The sequence below is a fragment of the Scyliorhinus torazame genome, chromosome 13 (genome assembly GCF_047496885.1).
Source record: "Scyliorhinus torazame isolate Kashiwa2021f chromosome 13, sScyTor2.1, whole genome shotgun sequence".
Classification (NCBI taxonomy): Eukaryota; Metazoa; Chordata; class Chondrichthyes; order Carcharhiniformes; family Scyliorhinidae; genus Scyliorhinus; species Scyliorhinus torazame.
The window spans coordinates 109,204,120-109,226,140 of NC_092719.1; the positions used below are offsets into that span (position 1 = coordinate 109,204,120).

Consider the following 22,021-nt stretch of genomic DNA (forward strand, 5'->3'; position numbering starts at 1 on the left):
GGCATGAACTGGATTCAAGCTTTGCCCCTAGTACTGTGCAGTATCAGAGCAACCCCAAACAGAACAACAGGCCTAAGCCCATTTGAGGTCATTACAGGCAGACCAATGTCCCTGCCAGGAACTATTGACTTACGAAAAGCAGACTGTCATTTAATGAGCGATACTTTGCTGACTTATTGTCAAAATCTAACAAATGCTGTTAGTTCTGTTTCTCAACAGGTTTCCGCAGCCTGGGGTGAACCCCCTGAAGGTGGACACGACCTCATTCCCGGCGATGCAGTTTTTGTCAAGAAAATACAGAAAGAACCTCTCGGGGCCAAGTGGGAAGGCCCGGACCAGATTCTGCTGACTACACAGTCCGCTGTGAAATTCCAAGGAAAGAAACACCGGATTCACGCGTCACATGTGAAGCGTGTGCATCAGAATAATAATAATCCGTTATAATGTTTGAAACATTATTAATTTTAACTTGCCTGGCCTGCTGAGCAGGCTTTACTGAACAGTTACATGACAATACCTTTCTTCAAATGTTTCACAGTTATGCTCAAAAACCTAATGAGCGGGATTCTCCCGTACCCGGCGGGGCGGGTGGTCCCAGCGGGGCGGGGGACCCCGGCGGGACGGAGTGGCATGAACCACTCCGGCATTGGGCCGCCCCAAAGGTGCGGAATCCTCCGCACCTTCAGGGGCTAGGCCCGCCCTGGAGCAGCTGGTGCCCTGCCGGTTGACAGAATAGGTGCTTGGCGCCATGCCAACCGGCGCCGAAGGGCCTCCGCCGGCCGGCGCGAGTCGGCGCACGCGCATGGTGCTGGCGTCATCCCTGCGCATGCGTGGGAGGGTTCATCTCTGCATCGGCCATCGCGGAGGACCACAGCAGCCGATGCGGAGAAATAGAGTGCCCCCGCGGCACAGGCCCGCCCGTGGATCGGTGGGCCCCGATCGCGGGCCAGGCCACCGTGGGGGCACCTCCCGGGGCCAGATACCCCCGCGACCCCCAGGAACCCCGGAGCCCGCCCGCGCCGCCAGGTCCCGCCGGTAAGGGACCTACTCTAATTTATGCCGGCGGGACTGGCTGCAGACGAGAAGGACTTCGGCCCATCGCGGGCCGGAGAATTCGGGCGGCCCCGGCGCCCATTGAGTCGCGCCGGACCCAGCAATTCTCCGAGGCGGGCGGCGCGACTCACGCCGGGCTGGTTTTTGGGGGGGGCGGGAGAATTGGGAGGACGGCGGGGGCAGGATTCATGCCGACCCCCGGCGATTCTCCCACCCGGCGAGGGGGGGTCGGAGAATCCCGCCCAATATCTCCAGGTGCGGGATGTGTACTGCAATTCCTACCCACTCAGAGGGAGGTATCCCTTTTATATCCATTCCTTTTAATATTTCAGAAACCACTGAATGGTATATTTTTCCAAATAACTCAGACCAAGTCAAAAACTTGGCAATACACATCCAAAACGAAGTTAAGAAACTTGAACACCCCTCTGATTCCACTACTTGGGGTTGGCTCTTTGGATGGTTAGGTAGCACTGGAAGGTCTGTTATCCAGGGAATTTTCTTCTTTTGCATTATTGGATGCATCCTTTATGTAATCATCATGCTCATCAGATGTACATGCCAATGCATGGTAGCCCGTAATGCCCAAAGGATTCAAGTGGTTCAGTCCACACCCAGTGCACCACCACCCAATAACTTTGAAGTGGAAAGTTTCTGTTGAACTATTATTTACTGCATTATTACTGCATTTTAATCATTTATTAATCAATTATTATTAATAATTTCATTACTGAATTACATAATCAATTTTGAATCATATACCAATTATTACTAAATCATATACTCAACTTCAGTTATTTTACTGTATAATAATTTTATTTGTAAACATTAAATAATTATTATTAACCTTTTATTACTGAATTATGTAATCATGTAATCAATTTTTTAATCAGTATATCAATGTTTTATGCAATTTTTCAATTTTTACTAAGTCCTTTAATCAATGTTTTATTAAGTTCAATCATTAATGTATTAATATTTACAATATTATCATTTGATTGTTTTATTGAATTATTAAGATGTTTGTAACGCTTGCAAGGGTTTCTCCACTCTATTGTTGAAGGCTGTTCTCAAATAAACAAAGAACAAACAAAGAACAACGAAATGTACAGCACAGGAACAGGCCCTTCGGCCCTCCAAGCCCGTGCCGACCATGCTGCCCGACTAAACTACAATCTTCTACACTTCCTGGGTCCGTATCCCTCTATTCCCATCCTATTCATGTATTTGTCAAGATGCCCCTTAAATGTCACTATCATCCCTGCTTCCACCACCTCCTCCGGTAGCGAGTTCCAGGCACCCACTACCCTCTGCGTAAAAAACTTGCCTCGTACATCTACTCTAAACCTTGCCCCTCTCACCTTAAACCTATGCCCCCTAGTAATTGACCCCTCTACCCTGGGGAAAAGCCTCTGACTATCCACTCTGTCTATGCCCCTCATAATTTTGTAGACCTCTATTAGGTCTCCCCTCAACCTCCTTCGTTCCAGTGAGAACAAACCGAGTTTATTCAACCGCTCCTCATAGCTAATGCCCTCCATACCAGGCAACATTCTGGTAAATCTCTTCTGCACCCTCTCCAAAGCCTCCACATCTTTCTGGTAGTGTGGCGACCAGAATTGAACACTATACTCCAAGTGTGGCCTAACTAAGGTTCTATACAGCTGCAACATGACTTGCCAATTCTTATACTCAATGCCCCGGCCAATGAAGGCAAGCATGCCGTATGCCTTCTTGACTACCTTCTCCACCTGTGTTGCCCCTTTCAATGACCTGTGGACCTGTACTCCTAGATCTCTTTGACTTTCAATACTCTTGAGGGTTCTACCATTCACTGTATATTCCCTACCTGCATTAGACCTTCCAAAATGCATTACCTCACATTTGTCCGAATTAAACTCCATCTGCCATCTCTCCGCCCAAGTCTCCAAACAATCTAAATCCTGCTGTATCCTCTGACAGTCCTCATCACTATCCGCAATTCCACCAACCTTTGTGTCGTCTGCAAACTTACTAATCAGACCAGTTACATTTTCCTCCAAATCATTTATATATACTACAAAGAGCAAAGTTCCCAGCACTGATCCCTGTGGAACACCACTGGTCACAGCCCTCCAATTAGAAAAGCATCCTTCCATTGCTACTCTCTGCCTTCTATGACCTAGCCAGTTCTGTATCCACCTTGCCAGCTCCCCCCTGATCCCGTGTGACTTCACCTTTTGTACTAGTCTACCATGAGGGACCTTGTCAAAGGCCTTACTGAAGTCCATATAGACAACATCCACTGCCCTACCTGCATCCATCATCTTAGTGACCTCCTCGAAAAATTCTATCAAGTTAGTGAGACACGACCTCCCCTTCACAAAACCTCTCACTAATACGTCCATTTGCTTCCAAATGGGAGTAGATCCTGTCTCGAAGAATTCTCTCCAGTAATTTCCCTACCACTGAAGTAAGGCTCACCGGCCTGTAGTTCCCTGGATTATCCTTGCTACCCTTCTTAAACAGAGGAACAACATTGGCTATTCTCCAGTCCTCTGGGACATCCCCTGAAGACAGTGAGGATCCAAAGATTTCTGTCAAGGCCTCAGCAATTTCCTCTCCAGCCTCCTTCAGTATTCTGGGATAGATCCCATCAGGCCCTGGGGACTTATCTACCTTAATATTTTTTAAGACACCCAACACCTCGTCTTTTTGGACCTCAACGTGACCCAGGCTATCTACACACCCTTCTCCAGACTCAACATCTACCAATTTCTTCTCTTTGGTGAATACTGATGCAAAGTATTCATTTAGTACCTCGCCCATTTCCTCTGGCTCCACACATAGATTCCCTTGCCTATCCTTCAGTGGGCCAACCCTTTCCCTGGCTACCCTCTTGCTTTTTATGTACGTGTAAAAAGCCTTGGGATTTTCCTTAACCCTATTTGCCAATGACTTTTCATGACCCCTTCTAGCCCTCCTGACTCCTTGCTTAAGTTCCTTCCTACTTTCCTTATATTCCACGCAGGCTTCGTCTGTTCCCAGCCTTTTAGCCCTGACAAATGCCTCCTTTTCCTTTTTGACGAGGCCTACAATATCTCTCGTTATCCAATGTTCCCGAAAATTGCCGTATTTATCCTTCTTCCTCACAGGAACATGCCGGTCCTGAATTCCTTTCAACTGACACTTGAAAGCCTCCCACATGTCAGATGTTGATTTGCCCTCAAACATCCGCTCCCAATCTATGTTCTTCAGTTCCCGCCTAATATTGTTATAATTAGCCTTCCCCCAATTTAGCACATTCATCCTAGGACCACTCTTATCCTTGTCCACCAGTACTTTAAAACTTACTGAATTGTGGTCACTGTTACCGAAATGCTCCCCTACTGAAACATCTACCACCTGGCCGGGCTCATTCCCCAATACCAGGTCCAGTACCGCCCCTTCCCTAGTTGGACTGTCTACATATTGTTTTAAGAAGCCCTCCTGGATGCTCCTTACAAACTCCGCCCCGTCTAAGCCCCTGGCACTAAGTGAGTCCCAGTCAATATTGGGGAAGTTGAAGTCTCCCATCACCACAACCCTGTTGTTTTTACTCTTTTCCAAAATCTGTCTACCTATCTGCTCCTCTATCTCCCGCTGGCTGTTGGGAGGCCTGTAGTAAACCCCCAACATTGTGACTGCACCCTTCTTATTCCTGATCTCTACCCATATAGCCTCACTGCCCTCTGAGGTGTCCTCCCGCAGAACAGTGAACAATAAGTGAACAATTAAAGGCAATGTGAATGAGTCTCTCTCTACGCCTATCACTGTCCTATTGCATTTATTCCTTTCCTTCTTTGATTCCATTTTTGATTCATCTTATTCACCTTTCGCATAATCGAAAAGGGGAGAATGATACAATCAATCTATCTTTTTAGTATAGAATCTACCGTTTTAGTAAAGAATCTACCACTAATTAAAGGAATAAATGGCCCAAAATTTAAAATGGCTTCTTGTAATATATTGTTAAAACACACCAGACAGTGAGAGAGGCTGTTTCCCATGAGAATAATCAAGATATAAACCTAGACAGACAAACCAAGGACATATTTGCCCAAGTCAAAGATTTTGGGCAACACTCCCAGAAATGGTTTTCATAGCAACCGATAAGATTCATAAGAAAGGTATATTGCAAATCACCTCATGTTAAAATTTGATGGACAAATACATATTGAATTGAATTAACTTTGAAAGAACTTTCACCCAATCACAGCTAGAAAGGGGAGAGACATTAATGACAGGAGTCATCTTTTAAGTATACGTACCAGTTTGAATAATTCGCAATACCTTTGCAGCCACCCACCCGGTTCCCCCTGTGGCGTCACGCCCTGACTCATGGTTTCTCTCGTGGATTGACACGATCTTTCTAACACCCCAGAATGTCATTCTGCTACACATAACCAATGCTTTCTCTCATACCTCAACATTGATGGTGTACTGGGCATAGGTGGTTCTTTGCTGGGAGCTATCAAATAGCACATTGTAATTCATGTCCACAGCCTGGATTGTCAGTATGTATGTGTCAATCTTTTCAAAATCAAGCAGAACCAAAGTGTTGATTTGACCTAGAAAAGCAAAATAATGATCAGAAACAGGAGATCAAGGAGACATCTGAAATATGAAACCGTGGAGATGATAAAATACTCAGTAATTGTACAGGTAAGATAAACAATTCATCAGGTTCTTGAGGGTTGTGGGGGATGGGCAGGAAGGTGGAGTTGAGGGCACAATCAGATTGGCCATGATCTCACACAATAGTTGGAGGGGCCGGGTAGCCACCTCGCGTTCTTACTTCTTATCATCTTATGGGACAGAGGAAAGGAATCAGCCATTGATTTCCTCAAACCTGCTTTATTATTCAACAAGATCTTGGCCTGGCTACACCTCAAGCATTAACCCACCCGAGCTCCATATCCCTCGATAATCTTACTCAACGACAATGAATTGATTTTAGTATTGAAAATTTCAATTGCACTCCAACATCCACAGCTTTTTGGGTGATGGAATTACAGATTTCTACTAATCTGAATGCAAAAATGCGCTTCCTGCTTTCACTCCGAAATGCCTCAGCTACAAGCTTAAGGATATTCTCTTGTTTTATATTCTCCCACCTGGGGAAATGGTTTCTCTAAATCTATCCAATCAAATTATTGTAAAATTTAAACTTCTCAATCAGATTGAGCCAAGCTTATATATTGTAGGGGTATGGGGCGGGATTCTCCACTCCTACGCCGAAGTGGCCGCGCCGTCGTGAACGCCGTCGAGGTTCACGACGGCGCGGAACGGCCCCGGTCCCGGCCGATTCAGGCCCTGACAATGGGCCAGGATCGGGGCCGCGTCATCTACACACGCCCGGCCTTGTCGCCCGCGGAAAAGCGGTGCCGCATAGATGACGCGGCCGGCGCCGCATAACGGGTGTCATCCGCGCATGCGTGGGTTGGCCGGCGCCAACCCGCGCATGCGTGGTTGCCGTCCTCTCTAAGTCCGCCCCGCAAGAAGATGGGGACGGATCTTGCGGGGCCGCGGAAGGGAGGAGGTCCTCCTTCAGAGAGGACGGCCCGATGATCGGTGGGCACCGATCGCGGGCCACCCCACATTCCAGGTGAAGCCCGGTGCAGGATCCCCCCTCGCCCCCCCACAGGCCGCCCCCCCCAGCGTTCACACACCGCCCACGACTGCAGCGACCAGGTGTGGACGGCGCTGGGGGGAACCCGCCGTTTTGGCCTGGCCGCTCAGCCCATCCGGGCCTCAGAATAGCGGGGGTGCCGGAGAATCGCCATTTTCCGTGTCTCCGGCGATTCTCCGGCCTGCGGCCCGCGAAACTCGACCGGGCCGTTCCCGCCGCTTGGGAGAATCGCGGGAGAGCGTCGGACCGGCGTCCCCGGAAATTTTGGCGGCCCAGGCGATTCTCCCAACCGGCGTGGGAGCGGAGAATCGCGCCCACGGTGTTCATAGAATCATGGAATCTCTATAGTACAGAAGGAGGCCACACAGACCAGAATGAGCACCCTACCTAGGCCCACACCATGTCCTTTTCCCCGTAACACCACCTAACCTTTTGGGCACTAAGGGGAAATTTTATGTGGCCAATCCACCTAATCTGCACATCTTTGGACTGAGGGAGGAAACCAGAGCACCCGGAGGAAACTCATACAGACAAGGGGAGAACGTGCAAACTCTATAGACAGTCACCCAAGGTCGGAATTGAACCCGGGTCCCTGGCGGCGAGGCAGCAGTGCTAACTACTGTGCCCCCGTGCTGCCCACTGTAGGGGTATGGAGTTGGGATATGGAGGAGAGGTGTGGAAGAGGGTAAAGGGGAGGGGTTTGGAGGAGGATATTGGGGGAGGAGCATGGTGGGGTATAGAGGAGGGGTAGGGAGGAGGGGGAGATAGGTGTGGATGGAAGGTGGGTCCGGGTGGAGGGGGGTGCAGAGGAGGGGTGCAGTGGATGGGTGCGGAGGAGGGGTGCGGTTGGAGGAGGGGAATATCTCAGGGGGATGATGCACGGAAGTGTTAGATTCACTTTAGTGATAAGAATTGAAAAACAGAATATGTTTTAAAATGAGTGAAATGTGTAATTTCTGATATTCAGAGGATAAAACCAAATTACTGCAGATGCTGGAAATCTGAAATGAAAACAGAAAGTACTGGAAAAACTCAGCAGCTCTGGAATCTGTAACAAGAAAACCAGAGTTAACAATTTGAGTCAGCATGGTCCTCATTGAAGGGAAGGAGAATTGTATTGAACTCTGCTTCAGCTTAACTCTGTCTTACCACGGATGCCACGAGGCCTTGCTGAAGTTTTCCGGCATTTCCTGTTTTTATTCCAGATGTTAGAAAGTTAGCATGGAGGTATAGCAAGCCCTTAAGAAGGCAAAAGGATTAGAGTGCAGAAAGGAAAGCTTGCTACAATTCTGCAGTTTGGTGAGACAACCTCTGGAATCTTTTGTGCAGTTTTTGTCTCCACATCTAAGGAAGGATAAACTTGCATTGGAGACAGAACAGCAAAAGTTCATTAGCTTGGCTCCTGTGATAAGAGGTTGAGTGAATTGGGCCAATATTCTCTGAAACGTAGAAGATTAAGATGCAATCTCATTGACCCACACAAGTTTCTGAAGGAGCTTGAGAGAATAAACACAGAGAATTTTCCCGTGGCAGGGGCCACGGTTTCAAGATAAGGTGGCACAGTTGTTAGCATTGCTGCCTCACAGTGCCAGAGACCCAGGTTGAAGTCCAGCCTTGGTTGACTGTCTGTGTGGAGTTTGCACCTTCTCCCAGTGTCTGCATGGGTTTCCTCCGGGTGTTGGGGTTGCCTCCCACAGTCCAGAGATGTGCAGGTTAGGTGAATTGACCATGAACAATTGCCCCTTAGAGACCAGTGATGTGCAGGTTATGGGGATTGGACGTGATCAATGTGCAGGGTGTAGCGCACAAAGACTCCGTGAGACGAATAGAGTGAAGTCGATGAGGCTTTATTAAGCGTGTCTGTTCCCCAGCAGCCCGATAGTAAACTGGCCTGCGGGGGAAGACACCGGCTTCTTATACTTCGCCTTCAGGGCGGAGCTTGAGGTCAACGGCCAACCAGGACCCGGGATCTGTCAGCCAATGACATTAGGGCTTCCAGTCCCACATGACCCCCAATACATACTACCACATTCACCCCTTGTCAAAAATGAACCCGGCGGGGTGATGCTTCGTATGGTGGTAAGGGTTTACAGGGCTGGTCCTGGGAGGATAGAACATTTACATGGTAGTACAGTATTGGACAGTTTCGCCCTGTTACAACTATTTACAGCGGGTATAGGAAAAAACAAAATGTTCTTTGAACAGTCCATCTTTGTTTTACATCGACGCCACGAGTCGGTCGGGCGGTCTGGTCGTCCGTGTCGATCGCCTCGGCCCCGGCGGTGGTGCTTGTACCAGTGTTGTCGCCTCCAGGAGCCGTACGGTTTCAGCTGTCGGTGCAAAGGGGAGGGGGACTGATCCTCCTGGGAAGGGGGCGGTCGCGGGGTGCAGCGGTGGCAGGAAGGGGGGCGGTTGGGTTGATGGTGTCGGGGGGGTGTGCGTGGTGCCGGCGGGCGCCAGATCCCGCAGGGAGACCGTGTCCTGTCGGCCGTCGGGGTACTCCACGTAGGCGTACTGGGGGTTTGCGTGGAGGAGGTGAACCCTTTCGACCAACGGGTCCGCCTTATGTGCCCGCACGTGCTTTCGGAGCAGGATGGGTCCTGGGGCCGCCAGCCAGGTCGGCAGCGACGTTCCAGAGGAGGACCTCCTAGGGAAGACAAGGAGACGCTCGTGAGGCGTTTGATTAGTGCTTGTACATAATAACGACCGGATGGAATGGAGAGCGTCCGGGAGGACCTCCTGCCACCGTGAAACTGGGAGGTCCCTGGACCGTAGGGCCAGTAGGACGGCCTTCCAGACCGTGCCGTTCTCCCTTTCTACTTGCCCGTTCCCCCGGGGGTTGTAGCTGGTCGTTCTGCTTGAGGCTATGCCCTTGCTGAGCAGGAACTGGCGCAGCTCGTCACTCATGAAAGAGGACCCCCTGTCGCTGTGGACGTATGCGGGGTAACCGAACAGTGTGAAGATGCTGTTCAGGGCTTTAATGACTGTGGCCGCGGTCATGTCGGAGCAGGGAATGGCGAAAGGGAAGCGGGAGTATTCGTCCACTACATTAAGGAAATATGCGTTGCGGTCGGTGGAGGGGAGGGGCCCTTTGAAATCGAGACTGAGGCGTTCAAAGGGGCGGGAAGCCTTAATCAGGTGCGCTCCATCTGGCCTGAAAAAATGCGGCTTGCATTCCGCGCAGATGTGGCAGTCCCTTGTGACTGTACGGACCTCTTCTAAAGAGTATGGGAGATTGCGGGACTTGATGAAGTGGTAAAACCGAGTGACCCCCGGGTGGCAGAGGTCCTCGTGGAGGGTTTGGAGGCGGTCAATTTGTGCGTTGGCACATGTGCCGCGGGATAGGGCATCGGACGGCTCGTTCAGCTTTCCGGGCCGGTACAAGATCTCATAGTTGAAGGTGGAGAGCTCGATCCTCCACCTTAAGATCTTGTCATTTTTAATTTTGCCCCGCTGTGCATTATCGAACATGAAGGCTACCGACCGTTGGTCAGTGAGGAGAGTGAATCTCCTGCCGGCCAGGTAATGCCTCCAATGTCGCACAGCTTCCACTATGGCTTGGGCTTCCTTTTCCACTGAGGAGTGGCGGATTTCTGAGACGTGGAGGGTTCGGGAGAAGAAGGCCACGGGTCTGCCCGCTTGGTTAAGGGTGGCCGCTAGAGCTACGTCGGAGGCGTCGCTCTCGACCTGGAAGGGGAGGGACTCGTCGATGGCGCGCATCGTGGCCTTTGCGATGTCCGCTTTGATGTGGCTGAAGGCCTGGCAAGCCTCTGTCGACAGAGGGAAGGTCGTGGTCTGTATTAGGGGGCGGGCCTTGTCTGCGTACTGGGGGACCCACTGGGCGTAGTACGAAAAGAACCCCAGGCAGCGTTTCAGGGCTTTTGGGCAGTGCGGGAGGGGAAATTCCATGAGTGCGCGCATACGTTCGGGGTCGGGGCCTATTATCCCATTGCGCACTATGTAGCCCAGAATGGCTAGCCGATCGGTGCTAAAAATGCACTTGTCCTCGTTGTACGTGAGGTTCAAGGCTTTGGCGGTCTGGAGGAATTTTTGGAGGTTGGTGTCGTGGTCCTGCTGATCGTGGCCGCAGATGGTTACATTGTCGAGGTACGGGAACGTGGCCCGTAACCCATGTTGATCAACCATCCGGTCCATCTCCCGTTGGAAGACCGAGACCCCGTTTGTGACGCCAAAAGGGACCCGTAGGAAATGGTATAAATCGCCCGTCTGCCTCGAAGGCTGTGTACTTGCGGTCACTTGGGCGGATGGGGAGCTGATGGTAGGCGGACTTGAGGTCCACGGTGGAGAAGACTTTATACTGGGCAATCCGATTGACCATGTCGGATATGCGGGGGAGAGGGTACGCGTCTAGTTGTGTGTACCTGTTGATGGTCTGGCTATAGTCAATGACCATCCTTTGTTTCTCCCCTGTCTTCACTACTACCACCTGCGCTCTCCAGGGACTATTGCTGGCCTGGATTATGCCCTCCTTTAGTAGCCGCTGGACTTCGGACCGAATGAAGGTCCGGTCCTGGGCGCTGTACCGTCTGCTCCTAGTGGCGACGGGTTTGCAATCCGGGGTGAGGTTCGCAAACAAGGACGGGGGTTGCACCTTGAGGGTAGCGAGGCCGCAGATAGTGAGTGGGGGTATGGGGCCGCCAAATTTAAACGTAAGGCTCTGTAGATTACATTGGAAATCTAATCCCAGCAAGGTGGGGGCACAGAGTTGGGGAAGGACGTTACGTTTGTAGTTTTTGAACTCCCTCCCCTGCACCGTTAGGGTAACTATGCAGAATCCCTGGCTCTGTACGGAGTGGGATCCTGCAGCTAGGCAAATCTTTTGTGCGCTGGGATAGGTGGTTAATGAACAGCGTCTTACCGTGTCGGGGTGTATAAAACTTTCCGTGCTCCCGGAGTCGACTCGGCATGGCGTCTCGTGGCCGTTAATTAGGACCGTTGTCGTCGTCGTCTGGAGAGTCCGGGGCCGAGCCTGATCGAGCGTAACCGAAGCGAGCCGTGGTTGTAGTAGTGGGGTGGGGTCCGTTGTTGCCGTCCAAGATGGCGTTGGGGAGGGACAAAATGGCCACCCCCATACATCGCACGTGGCTGGGGGGTCACAAGATGGCGGCGGGGGTGGACAAAATGGCCGCCCCATGTGTCGTACAGGTCGGGGGCGGTCCAAGATGGCGGCGCCCCTCCTCCCCTCGTGGTGGTCAGGACCCAAAATGGCGGCGTCTGCGGGTCGCACAACGGCGTCCCTCCTCCCCTCGTGGTGGTCGGGACCCAAAATGGCGGCGTCTGCGGGTCGCACATGGTGTGCTGAGGGGTCTGGGGAGCGCTAGGACCGCGCGGAGCTCCCTCACCGCGAGCGCCAGGGCCGCGAGCGCTAGGACCGCGCGGAGCTCCCTCACCGGGGACAGCGGTGGTCGGGGCCCAAGTCGGCGGCGCCAGCGGGTCAGGCGTGGGGCCGCAAGCGCAAGGAGCGCGAGGAGCTCCCTCACCGGGGACAGCGGTGGTCGGGGTCCAAGTAGGTGGCACCGGCGGGTCAGGCGTGGGGCGCGGGACGGGGGTGAGGGTGGCGTTCGGGACGCGAAAAACCCCTTCCTCTCCGTGGAGAGTGTTGGCCGGGACCCAAAGCGGGAGCGCCGGCGGCGGGTCATACATGGGCTGCGGGGAGGGGGGTTGGGGAGCGTAGGCGGCGTGCAGGGCTCCCAGTTCTCCCGGGACCGCGGTGGTCGGGACCCAGAGCGGCTGCGCCTGCGGGTCGTACAAGGCGTGCTGGGGGGGTTGGGAGGCATAGACTGCTTGTGGGGCTCCCTGTGGCCCCAGGACAGCGGCGACCTCACGGGATCGGCACACAACCGCATAATGGCCCTTTTTCCCGCAGCTTTAGCAGATGCCTGCGCGGGCCGGACAGCGTTGTCGGGGGTGCTTCGCCTGGCCGCAGAAATAACAGTGGGCGCCCCCGGTGCGACTCGGCGTTTGGACTGCGCAAGCCTGTGGGGTGTCCGGGGGGGGGGGGGGGGTAGGGGGTTTGCCGCAACGGGTACGTACGGGACCCAATGGCCTGCCGCGCGGTCGGGGCCGTAGGCGCGGCTATTACGCGCGGCCACGTCTAGGGAGGCTGCTAGGGCCCGTGCCTCTGAGAGTCCTAGCGGCTCTTTTTCTAGAAGTCTTTGGCGGATTTGGGAGGATTGCATACCTGCCACAAAAGCATCGCGCATTAACATGTCCGTGTGATCGTTTGCATTCAACGACGGGCAGCTGCAGGCTCGTCCCAAAATCAGCAGCGCGGCGTAGAACTCGTCCATCGATTCTCCGGGAGCTTGCCGTCTTGTCGCGAGCTGGTAGCGAGCGTAGATTTGGTCAACTGGGCGAACGTAGAGACTTCTGAGTGCTGTGAACGCCGTCTGGAAATCGTCGGTGTCTTCAATGAGGGTGAAAATCTCCGTGCTCACCCTCGGCCTGCGGGGGAAGACACCGGCTTCTTATACTTCGCCTTCAGGGCGGAGCTTGAGGTCAACGGCCAACCAGGACCCGGGATCTGTCAGCCAATGACATTAGGGCTTCCAGTCCCACATGACCCCCAATACATACTACCACTCAGGGTTACTGTGATAGGGCGGCGGAATGGGTCTCGATAGAGTGTTCTTTCAGAGGGTCGGTGCAGACTTGATGGGCTAAATGGCCTCCTTCTGTGCTGTAGGAATTCTATGGATTTAAGACTGAGATGAGGTGATATTTCTTAATCTCAAAGGATTATGAATCTTTGGAATTCTCTGCCCGAGAGAGTTGTGGATGCTCGATTAGTGAATCGATTTAAGAGTGGGATAGACAGAAGTTTGGTCTCTTAGGAAATCAACGGACAGGTGGAGTAAGTGGGAAAGTGGAGTTTAGATAGATGATGGGCCATGATCGTATTGAATGGGCTCCTATTTCTCATACAACCTGTCCTGATAGAATGAAGTGAAGTTTAGAGGGTGAAGCTAAGTTGAAACAAATGAGTGAAATATATTTAGGACTATTATCAAGAGAATATTCCTCACTGTGAGTGACCAACAGTTGGGATGGACCTCAAGATAGAGTAGAGGAATTAGGAACCCTATGTTCGCTTCGGGAACAGCTGAATTTCATATTGGCGAGACTAGAGATTTCCTGTGCTTTACTGATCTACAGTTAAATGTCATCCTTGGCTAAGTGGGGTGTACTTTTGTCTCTAAATCATTAGGTTGTGGGTTCAATTCATATCCAGAAACCTGAGCACAAAATGCAGGTTGAAGCTTCAGTGCATGTTTTGGATCAAAATGTTAAACCAACGCCTTTTCTACCCACTCAGGGGGATAGAAGAGATCCAGTGAACTGTTTCAAAGAGGAAGAAGGGAGATGGTTTCCAGGTCAATATTTATCCCTCAAGCAATATCACTGAAACAGATTATCTGATCATCTATTACATTGCTTGTGCGATCGTGCTGTGTGCAAATAATTTGCCGCATTTCCTGTAATGTCGCTGTACCTCCGGCTGGGATATCCCGGTTCAGCCAATGGTGGGCATCGTTGCTGGCGGAACCTGAAAATCCTATCCTATGATTTAAAAGTCCCTCATTCACTGTAAAGCGCTTTGGCATGATGCAAAATCACAAGAGGCGTTATATCAATACAATTTCTTCCCCTTTATATTAATCTTTGTTGTATCATGGGACCAACAGTGTGATCACTCAATACTCCAGCCAGCCTCCTATCCTATTCTTTTAATCCACCACGTCCTTGCCACAGTCAGTTCCAGTCACCAACCCAGTCACCCCTTCAATATGAGGAACACTAACCAATGTCTGGGTGAATGTAGAAGGTTGGGGGATCATGTCCAACAATGGAGAAACGCACATTGTTATAGACCCAGTCAGCATCTGTAGCATTCACAATGCCCACCAGTGTGTTCACTGGACTGTTTTCTGGAACTGAGAAAGTCTTGATGCCGTGAAAGACAGGAGGAAACTCATTAACTTGAGTGACAGTCACCAGCATCGAGACAGTCGCTGAAAACAAATGAGAAAACTAGAGATTACAAAGGAGATACAGCAAAATCAGCACCACTCGTGAAGAAATCCAGACCTCTGACTGGTATTCATCTCTTGGAGCTGCAAGAAATATAAAACCAGACAGTAAGAACTTCTACAAATAAATAAAAAGGAAGAGAGTAGCTAAAACCAGCTCTGGTCCCTTGGAGGATGAGACTGGGCAATTATAATGGGAATAAGGAAATGGGCGAGACTCCAATCTTCTGTATTTCCTTTCATGATAGAAGAAACTAAAAACATGCCAATTATAGTAGAAAATCTGGATAAAAGAGAGGGAGGAACTTAAAACAATCATTATCCCGAGGGAAAAATGCCAGGAAAACTAATGAGATTAAAGGATGGCATGTTCCCAAGACCTGATGGCCTGCATCGTTGGGTCTTCAGAGAAGTGGCTGAAGAGATAGTGAATATGTTGGTTGTAAAGATTGGAAAAAATGTAAATGTAACACCTTTATATGAGAAAGGAGAGAGATTGACCAAAGAACAAAGAAAAGTACAGCACAAGAACAGGCCCTTCGGCCCTCCAAGCCTGCCCCAACCATGCTGCCCGTCTAAACTAAAATTTTCTACACTTTTGGAGTCCGCATCCCTCTATTCCCATCCTATTCATGTATTTGTCAAGATGCCCCTGAAACGTCACTATCGTCCCTGCTTCCACCACCTCATCCGGCAGCGAGTTCCAGGCACCCACTACCCTCTGTGTAAAAAAACTTGCCTCGTACATCTCCTCTAAACCTTGCCCCTCGCACCTTAAACCTATGCCCCCTAGTAATTGACCCCTCTACCCTGGGAAAAAGCCTCTGACTATCCACTCTGTCTATGCCCCTCATAATTTTGTATACCTCTATCAGGTCTCCCCTCAACCTCCTTCGTTCCAGTGAGAACAAACCGAGTTTATTCAACCTCTCCTCATACCTAATGCCCTCCATACCAGCAACATCCTGGTAAATCTCTTCTGCACCCTCTCTAAAGCCTCCACATCCTTCTGGTAGTTTGGCGACCAGAATTGAACACTATACTCCAAGTGTGGCTTAACTAAGGGTCTATACAGCTGCAACATGACTTGCCAATTTTTATACTCAATGCCCCGGCCAATGAAGGCAAGCATGCCAATCTCTCTCTGACTGTCAATACTCTTGAGGATTCTACCATTCACTGTATATTCCCTACCTGTATTAGACCTTCCAAAATGCATTACCTCACATTTGTCCGGATTAAACTCCATCTGCCATCTCGCCGCCCAAGTCTCCAAATGATCTAAATCATCTGACAGTCCTCATCGCTATCCACAATTCCGTCAACCTTTGAGTCGTCCGCAAACTTACTAATCAGACCAGTTACATTTTTCTCCAAATCATTTATGTATACTACGAACAACAAAGGTCCCAGCACTGATCCCTGCAGAACACCACTAGTCACAGCCCTCCAATCAGAAAAGCACCCTTCCATTGCGACTCTCTGCCTTCTATGACCTAGCCAGTTCTGTATCCATCTTGCCAGCTCACCTCTGATCCCATGTGACTTCACCTTTTGTACCAGTCTGTCATGAGGGACCTTGTTAAAGGCCTTACTGAAGTCCATATAGACAACATCCACTGCCCTACCTGCATCAATCATCTTTGTGACCTCCTCAAAAAACTCTATCACGTTACTGAGACACGACCTCCCCTTCACAAAACCATGCTGCCTCTCACTAATACAACCCCTTGCTTCCAAATAGGAGTAGATCCTGTCTCGAAGAATTTTCTCCAGTAATTTCCCTACCACTGACGTAAGGCGCACCGGCCTGTAGTTCCCTGGATTATCCTTGCTACCCTTCTTAAACAAAGGAACAACTTTGGCTGTTCTCCAGTCCTCCGGGACATCACCTGAAGACAGTGAGAATCCAAAGATTTCTGTCAAGGCCTCAGCAATTTCCTCTCTTGCCTCCATCAGTATTCTGGGGTAGATCCCATCAGGCCCTGGGGACTTAGCCACCTTAATATTTTTCAAGACGCTCAACACCTCGTCTTTTTGGATCTTAATGTGACCCAGGCTATCTATACACCCTATTCCCGACTCAACATTCACCAATTCCTTCTCTTTGGTGAATACTGATGCAAAGTATTCATTTAGTACCTCTCCCATTTCCTCTGGCTCCACACATAGATTCCCTCCCCTGTCCTTCAGTGGGCCAGCCCTTTCCCTGGCTACCCTCTTGCTTTTTATGTACGTGTAAAAAGCCTTGGGATTTCCCTTAACCCTATTTGCCAACGACTTTTCGTGACCACTTCTAGCCCTCCTGACTCCTTGCTTAAGTTCCTTCCTACTTTCCTTATATTCCACACAGGCTCTGTCTGTTCCCAGCCTTCTAGCCCTGACAAATGCCTCCTTTTTCTTTTTGACGGGTCCTACAATATCCCTAGTTATCCAAGGATCGCGAAATTTGCCATATTTATCCTTCTTCCTCACAGAAACATGCCGGTCCTGAATTCCTTTCAACTGACATTTGAAAGCCTCCCACATGTCAGATGTTGATTTACCCTCAAAACATCCGCCCCCAATCTTTGTTCTTCAGTTCCTGCCTAATATTGTTATAATTAGCCTTCCCCCAATTTAGCATATTCACCCTAGGACCACTCTTTTCCTTGTCCACCAGCACTTTAAAACTCACTGAATTGTGGTCACTGTTCCCGAAATGCTCCCCTACTGAAACTTCTACCACCTGGCCGGGCTCATTCTCCAATACCAGGTCCAGTACAGCCCCTTCCCTAGTTGGACTATCTACATATTATTTTAAGAAGCCCTCCTGGATGCTCCTTACAAACTCTGCCCCATCCAAGCCCTTAGCACTAAGTGAGTCCCAGTCAATATTGGGGAAGTTAAAGTCTCCCATCACAACAACCCTGTTGCTTTTACTCCTTTCCAAAATCTGTCTACCTATCTGGTCCTCTATCTCCCGCTGGCTGTTGGGAGGCCTGTAGTAAACCCCCAACATTGAGACTGCACCCTTCTTATTCCTGATCTCTACTCATATAGCCTCGCTGCCCTCTGAGGTGTCCTCCTGCAGTACAGCTGTGATATTCTCCGTAACCATTGAAAGCAGGATAGTCAGAAAGGAGCAAACTAAACATAGGCCAGTTGGTCTAAGATCTGTCAATAGGAAAACCCTGGAATCCATTATTAAGAGGTAGTAGCAGGACATTAAAAAAATCATTATACCATCGGGCAGTGACAACATGGTTTTGTGAAAGGGAAATTGTGTATGAGAAACATATTCGAGTTCTTTAGAATGTAACAAGTAGGGTGGCTAAAGGGGAGCTGGTGGATATCATGCATTTGGATTTCCAAAAGGCATTCGATAAGAGCCCACATAAAAGGGTACTGCACAAGATAAGAGCTCATGGTATTGAAAGTAATATATTCACATGGAAAGACGATTGGCTGACCAACAGGAAGTAGAGGTTTGGTATAAATGGGCCACTTTCAGGTTGCAAACTGTTACCAGTCAGATGCCACAAGCATCAGAGCTGGGGCAGTAAATATTCATAACCTATATTGTCATGTGAGAGTACCTTTAAGAAATGGATGTTTAAGCAATGTACCTTTAAGAAAACAGTGATGTCAGAGAGTGGGTGGAGCTGAGCTCAGTTCAGCCATTTTGAAGTTTCAGTTTGAAAAAGAGCGTGGGTGTGTCTGTGTTTTGCAGTGAGCTGGATCTGTTGTGATCTCTGCCATGAAAGACTATCTCTGGATCATTTGGGTGATTTAAACTCATAATAGTAAAGCCTTTAACCTGATGTGTTTCTGTTTAAAGTTGTTAAGTCTCATGGATGTTGAAAGGGATAACTGAAGGATTATTTAGTGTTGTAATATTTTCAGGGTTATCTTTGAAGTAAGGGGTGTTAAGGGATCCAATGTTTATTTGAAAGGTTAAGTTGAGTTCATAGAATAAACATTGTTTTGTGTTAAAAACCACGTGTCCATAATTGTAATACCACACCTAGGGAACAAGCCGCGTGCTTCAAAAGCAACAATCCATTAAACGGAGAGATTGGTTGAACTCCATGGTACATTTTGGGGTTCTGAAAACACCTTGCCCATAACAATTGGGGGCTCAAAGGGGATTAAAGTCTATCTATTGGATTGGCTTTTGTGAACTTAAAGACAGTGAAGGTTTGTTGCTTTTCCAGTGTAGTATTTTAGTTTAAGTGGGGAGAGTGTTGTGAACAAAGGCTCTTTCGGAGGCTCAGAAGTTTTTGGGGTTGGACGCGGTAACACGTGATACCTCACAGACAGAGATTAACAACAGACTGTTAGGTTTGGCAAATGCATTGCAGTTAACACTGCCTAGCAAAATACAAAAAGATGAGGTACTTAACGCGGTATCTGCACATTTACGTTTGCCTGTGATACATTCTGACTCATTAGATTTGGCAAAGCTCGAGTTTCAGATTAAGCAATTTGAACATTAAAAAGAATTAAAGCAACATGAACATGAAAAAGAATTAAAGCGGCTTGAATATGCAAAGAAAAAGAAAGAGATAGAGATAGAGAGGAAAAAGAAAAGGAGAGAGAAGAAAGAAACAAAGAAAGAGATAGAGAGGAAAAGGGAAAAGAGAGAGAGTTTGAACTTCGGAAAACGGCTCTGAAAATCAGTTAAAATTGGCAGACGCAAAGGGACACGTACAGTTGGAGGAGATGGATGAGGATAATGAGACAAAGCACCACAGTCGAAGACGTGGTGGGGATCTATTTAAATATGTCCAAGCCTTGCCAAGGTTTGACGAGAAGGAGGTAGAAGCCTTTTTCATTTAATTTGAGAAGGGAGCTAAACAAATGAAATGGCCACAGGACATGTGGGTATTACTGATTCAAACAAAGCTGGTAGGTAGGGCTAGTGAAGTGTTTGCATCACTATCGCAGGAGGTATCTGGAACATATGAGGAGGTGAAGAAATCCATCTTAAGTTCATATGAGCTAGTGCCTGAAGCTTATAGACAAAGGTTTAGAAATTTAAGGAATGAATTTGGTCAAACATACATGGAGTTTGAAAGGCTCAAACAGAGTAATTTTGATTGGTGGATAAGGGTGTTGAAAATAGACCAAACGTATGAAGCTCTCAGAGAAATTATACTTCTGGAGGAGTTTAAAAATTCAATTCCTGATGTAGTGAGAAGTCATGTGGAAGAACAGAGAGTTAAAACTGTGAGATTAGCAGCAGAAATGGCAGATGATTATGAATTAGTTCACAAATCAAAGATTGGTTTCTGACATCAGTTTCTGCCGGTGAAGGATAGAAACTGGGGACATGAGAAATACTCAAGTGGTAAAGGTAAAGGTGATCTGATGGGAGATAACAAGGAGAGTGAACCTCAGATTAAAAAATAAATCCAGGAGAGTGGAAAAGAAATGAAAAGTTTCAAATGTTTTCACTGTAATAAACTAGGCCATGTAAAGTCACAGTGTTGGTGCTTGAAGAAAAGCACTGGGAAGGCTGATGTTGTAAAACAGGATAAGACAGTGGGATTTGTTAGAGTGGTAAAGGAGGGTTTCCTTTACCACTCTAAGGGAAGCGAAGGAGGTGCAAACGATTGTACAGCCTATTCAAGAAGTAATTGTGAAGAAGGTGCCAGAGGTCTTTAAAGAATTTACTTGTGTGGGTAAAGTTTACTCATGTGTATCAGGAGGAGCAGGTAAAGAAGTCACAATTTTAAGAGATACAGGGGCTAGTCAATCTTTAATGGTAAGAGATGAGGAATTATGTAGTTTGGGAAGAATGTTGCCAGAAAAGGTGGTAATATATGGAATTCAGGGTGAGAGGAGTAGTGTTCCATTATGTAAGGTAAGGTTGGAAAGTCCAGTGAAGAGTGGTGAAGTTGTAGTAGGAGTAATAGAGAAACTATCTTGTCCAGGAATACAGTTTATCTTGGGTAATGATATAGCTGGATCGCAGGTGGGAGTGTGCCTACTGTGGTTGATAAGCCAGTGAAAAATCAGTCAACTGAAGTGTTGAAGGACGAATATCCTGGGATTTTTCCAGATTGTGCAGTAACAAGGTCGCAAAGTCACAGGTTAAGACAAGAGGAGAAATCAAAGAGTTAAGATGAAGGTGAAGTGCAATTATCAGAAATGATTTTTGATCAGATGGTTGAAAAAGAACAAGAACAGGTGGAGGATGTGGCGGATATTTTTAGTTCAGGAAAATTGGCGGAGTTACAACAGAAAGATGTAGAAATAAAACGGATATATCAGAAAGCATATACGGAAGAGGAATCGGAGAGTATACCAGAGTGTTATTACCGTAAAAGTGATGTCTTGACGAGAAAATGGAGACCTGTACATATGCAGGCAGATGAAAATTGGGCAGAAGTTCATCAAGTAGTATTGCCGGTAGGGTATAGAAAGGAGGTGTTGCGAGTTGCACATGAGGTACCAGTGGGAGGTCATTTGGGAATAAGGAAAACTCAAGCTAAAATCCAGAAACATTTTTATTGGCCTGGACTACATAAAGTTGTAGTTAAATTTTGTCAATCATGTCACACATGTCAAGTGATAGGGAAACCTCAAGCAGTGATAAAACCAGCGCCCTTAATACCCATTCCAGCATTTGAGGAACCTTTACGAGGGTCCTAATTGATTGTGTAGGACCGCTTCCTAAAACCAAAAGTGGGAATCTATATCTTTTGACTATAATGGATGTGTCTACTAGGTTTCCAGAGGCCATTCCAGTACGTAATATTACAGCTAAAAGGATTGTGGAGAGGTTACTTAAATTCTTTACTAGATATGGACTACCCACAGAAATTCAATCGGATCAAGGATCAAATTTTACTTCAAAGTTATTCAAAGAAGTTATGGATAGCTTAGAAATAAAACAATTTAAATCAACTGCGTACCATCCAGAATCGCAGGGAGCGTTAGAAAGGTGGCATCAGACATTAAAGACAATGTTGAGGGCGTATTGTCAAGATTATCCAGAGGATTGGGATAAAGGAATTCCATTCGTATTATTTGCAATTAGGGATGCACCTAATGAGTCTACCAAATTTAGTCCTTTTGAACTAATTTTTGATCATGAGGTAAGTGGACCACTTAAATTGATTAAGGAAAAATTGGTGGGTGCGAAATTGGAAATTACACTATTGGATTACGTATCAAATTTTAGGGAACGATTAAATAGAGCAGGTGAATTGGCTAGACAACATTTGAAACTTGCACAAAATGTGATGAAACGGATAGCGGACAAGAAATCCAAAGTTTG

General features: G+C 48.3%; 1 protein-coding gene across 5 annotated transcripts in view; it reads right to left on the reverse strand.

Moving 5' to 3' along the window:
- LOC140388230 (cadherin-related family member 4-like) overlaps positions 1-22,021 on the reverse strand; it is a 330,338-nt gene that overhangs the window by 99,341 nt on the left and 208,976 nt on the right. For 4 of the 5 annotated variants that reach the window (XM_072472040.1, XM_072472041.1, XM_072472044.1 and 1 more), the window contains 2 exons: positions 14,527-14,736; positions 5,497-5,642 (listed from right to left, as the gene is read on the reverse strand). In XM_072472040.1, the coding sequence (XP_072328141.1) occupies positions 5,497-5,642; positions 14,527-14,736 (356 nt within the window). The remainder of the gene's footprint in view (positions 1-5,496; positions 5,643-14,526; positions 14,737-22,021) is intronic. The other variant, XM_072472043.1, reaches the window with a different exon arrangement.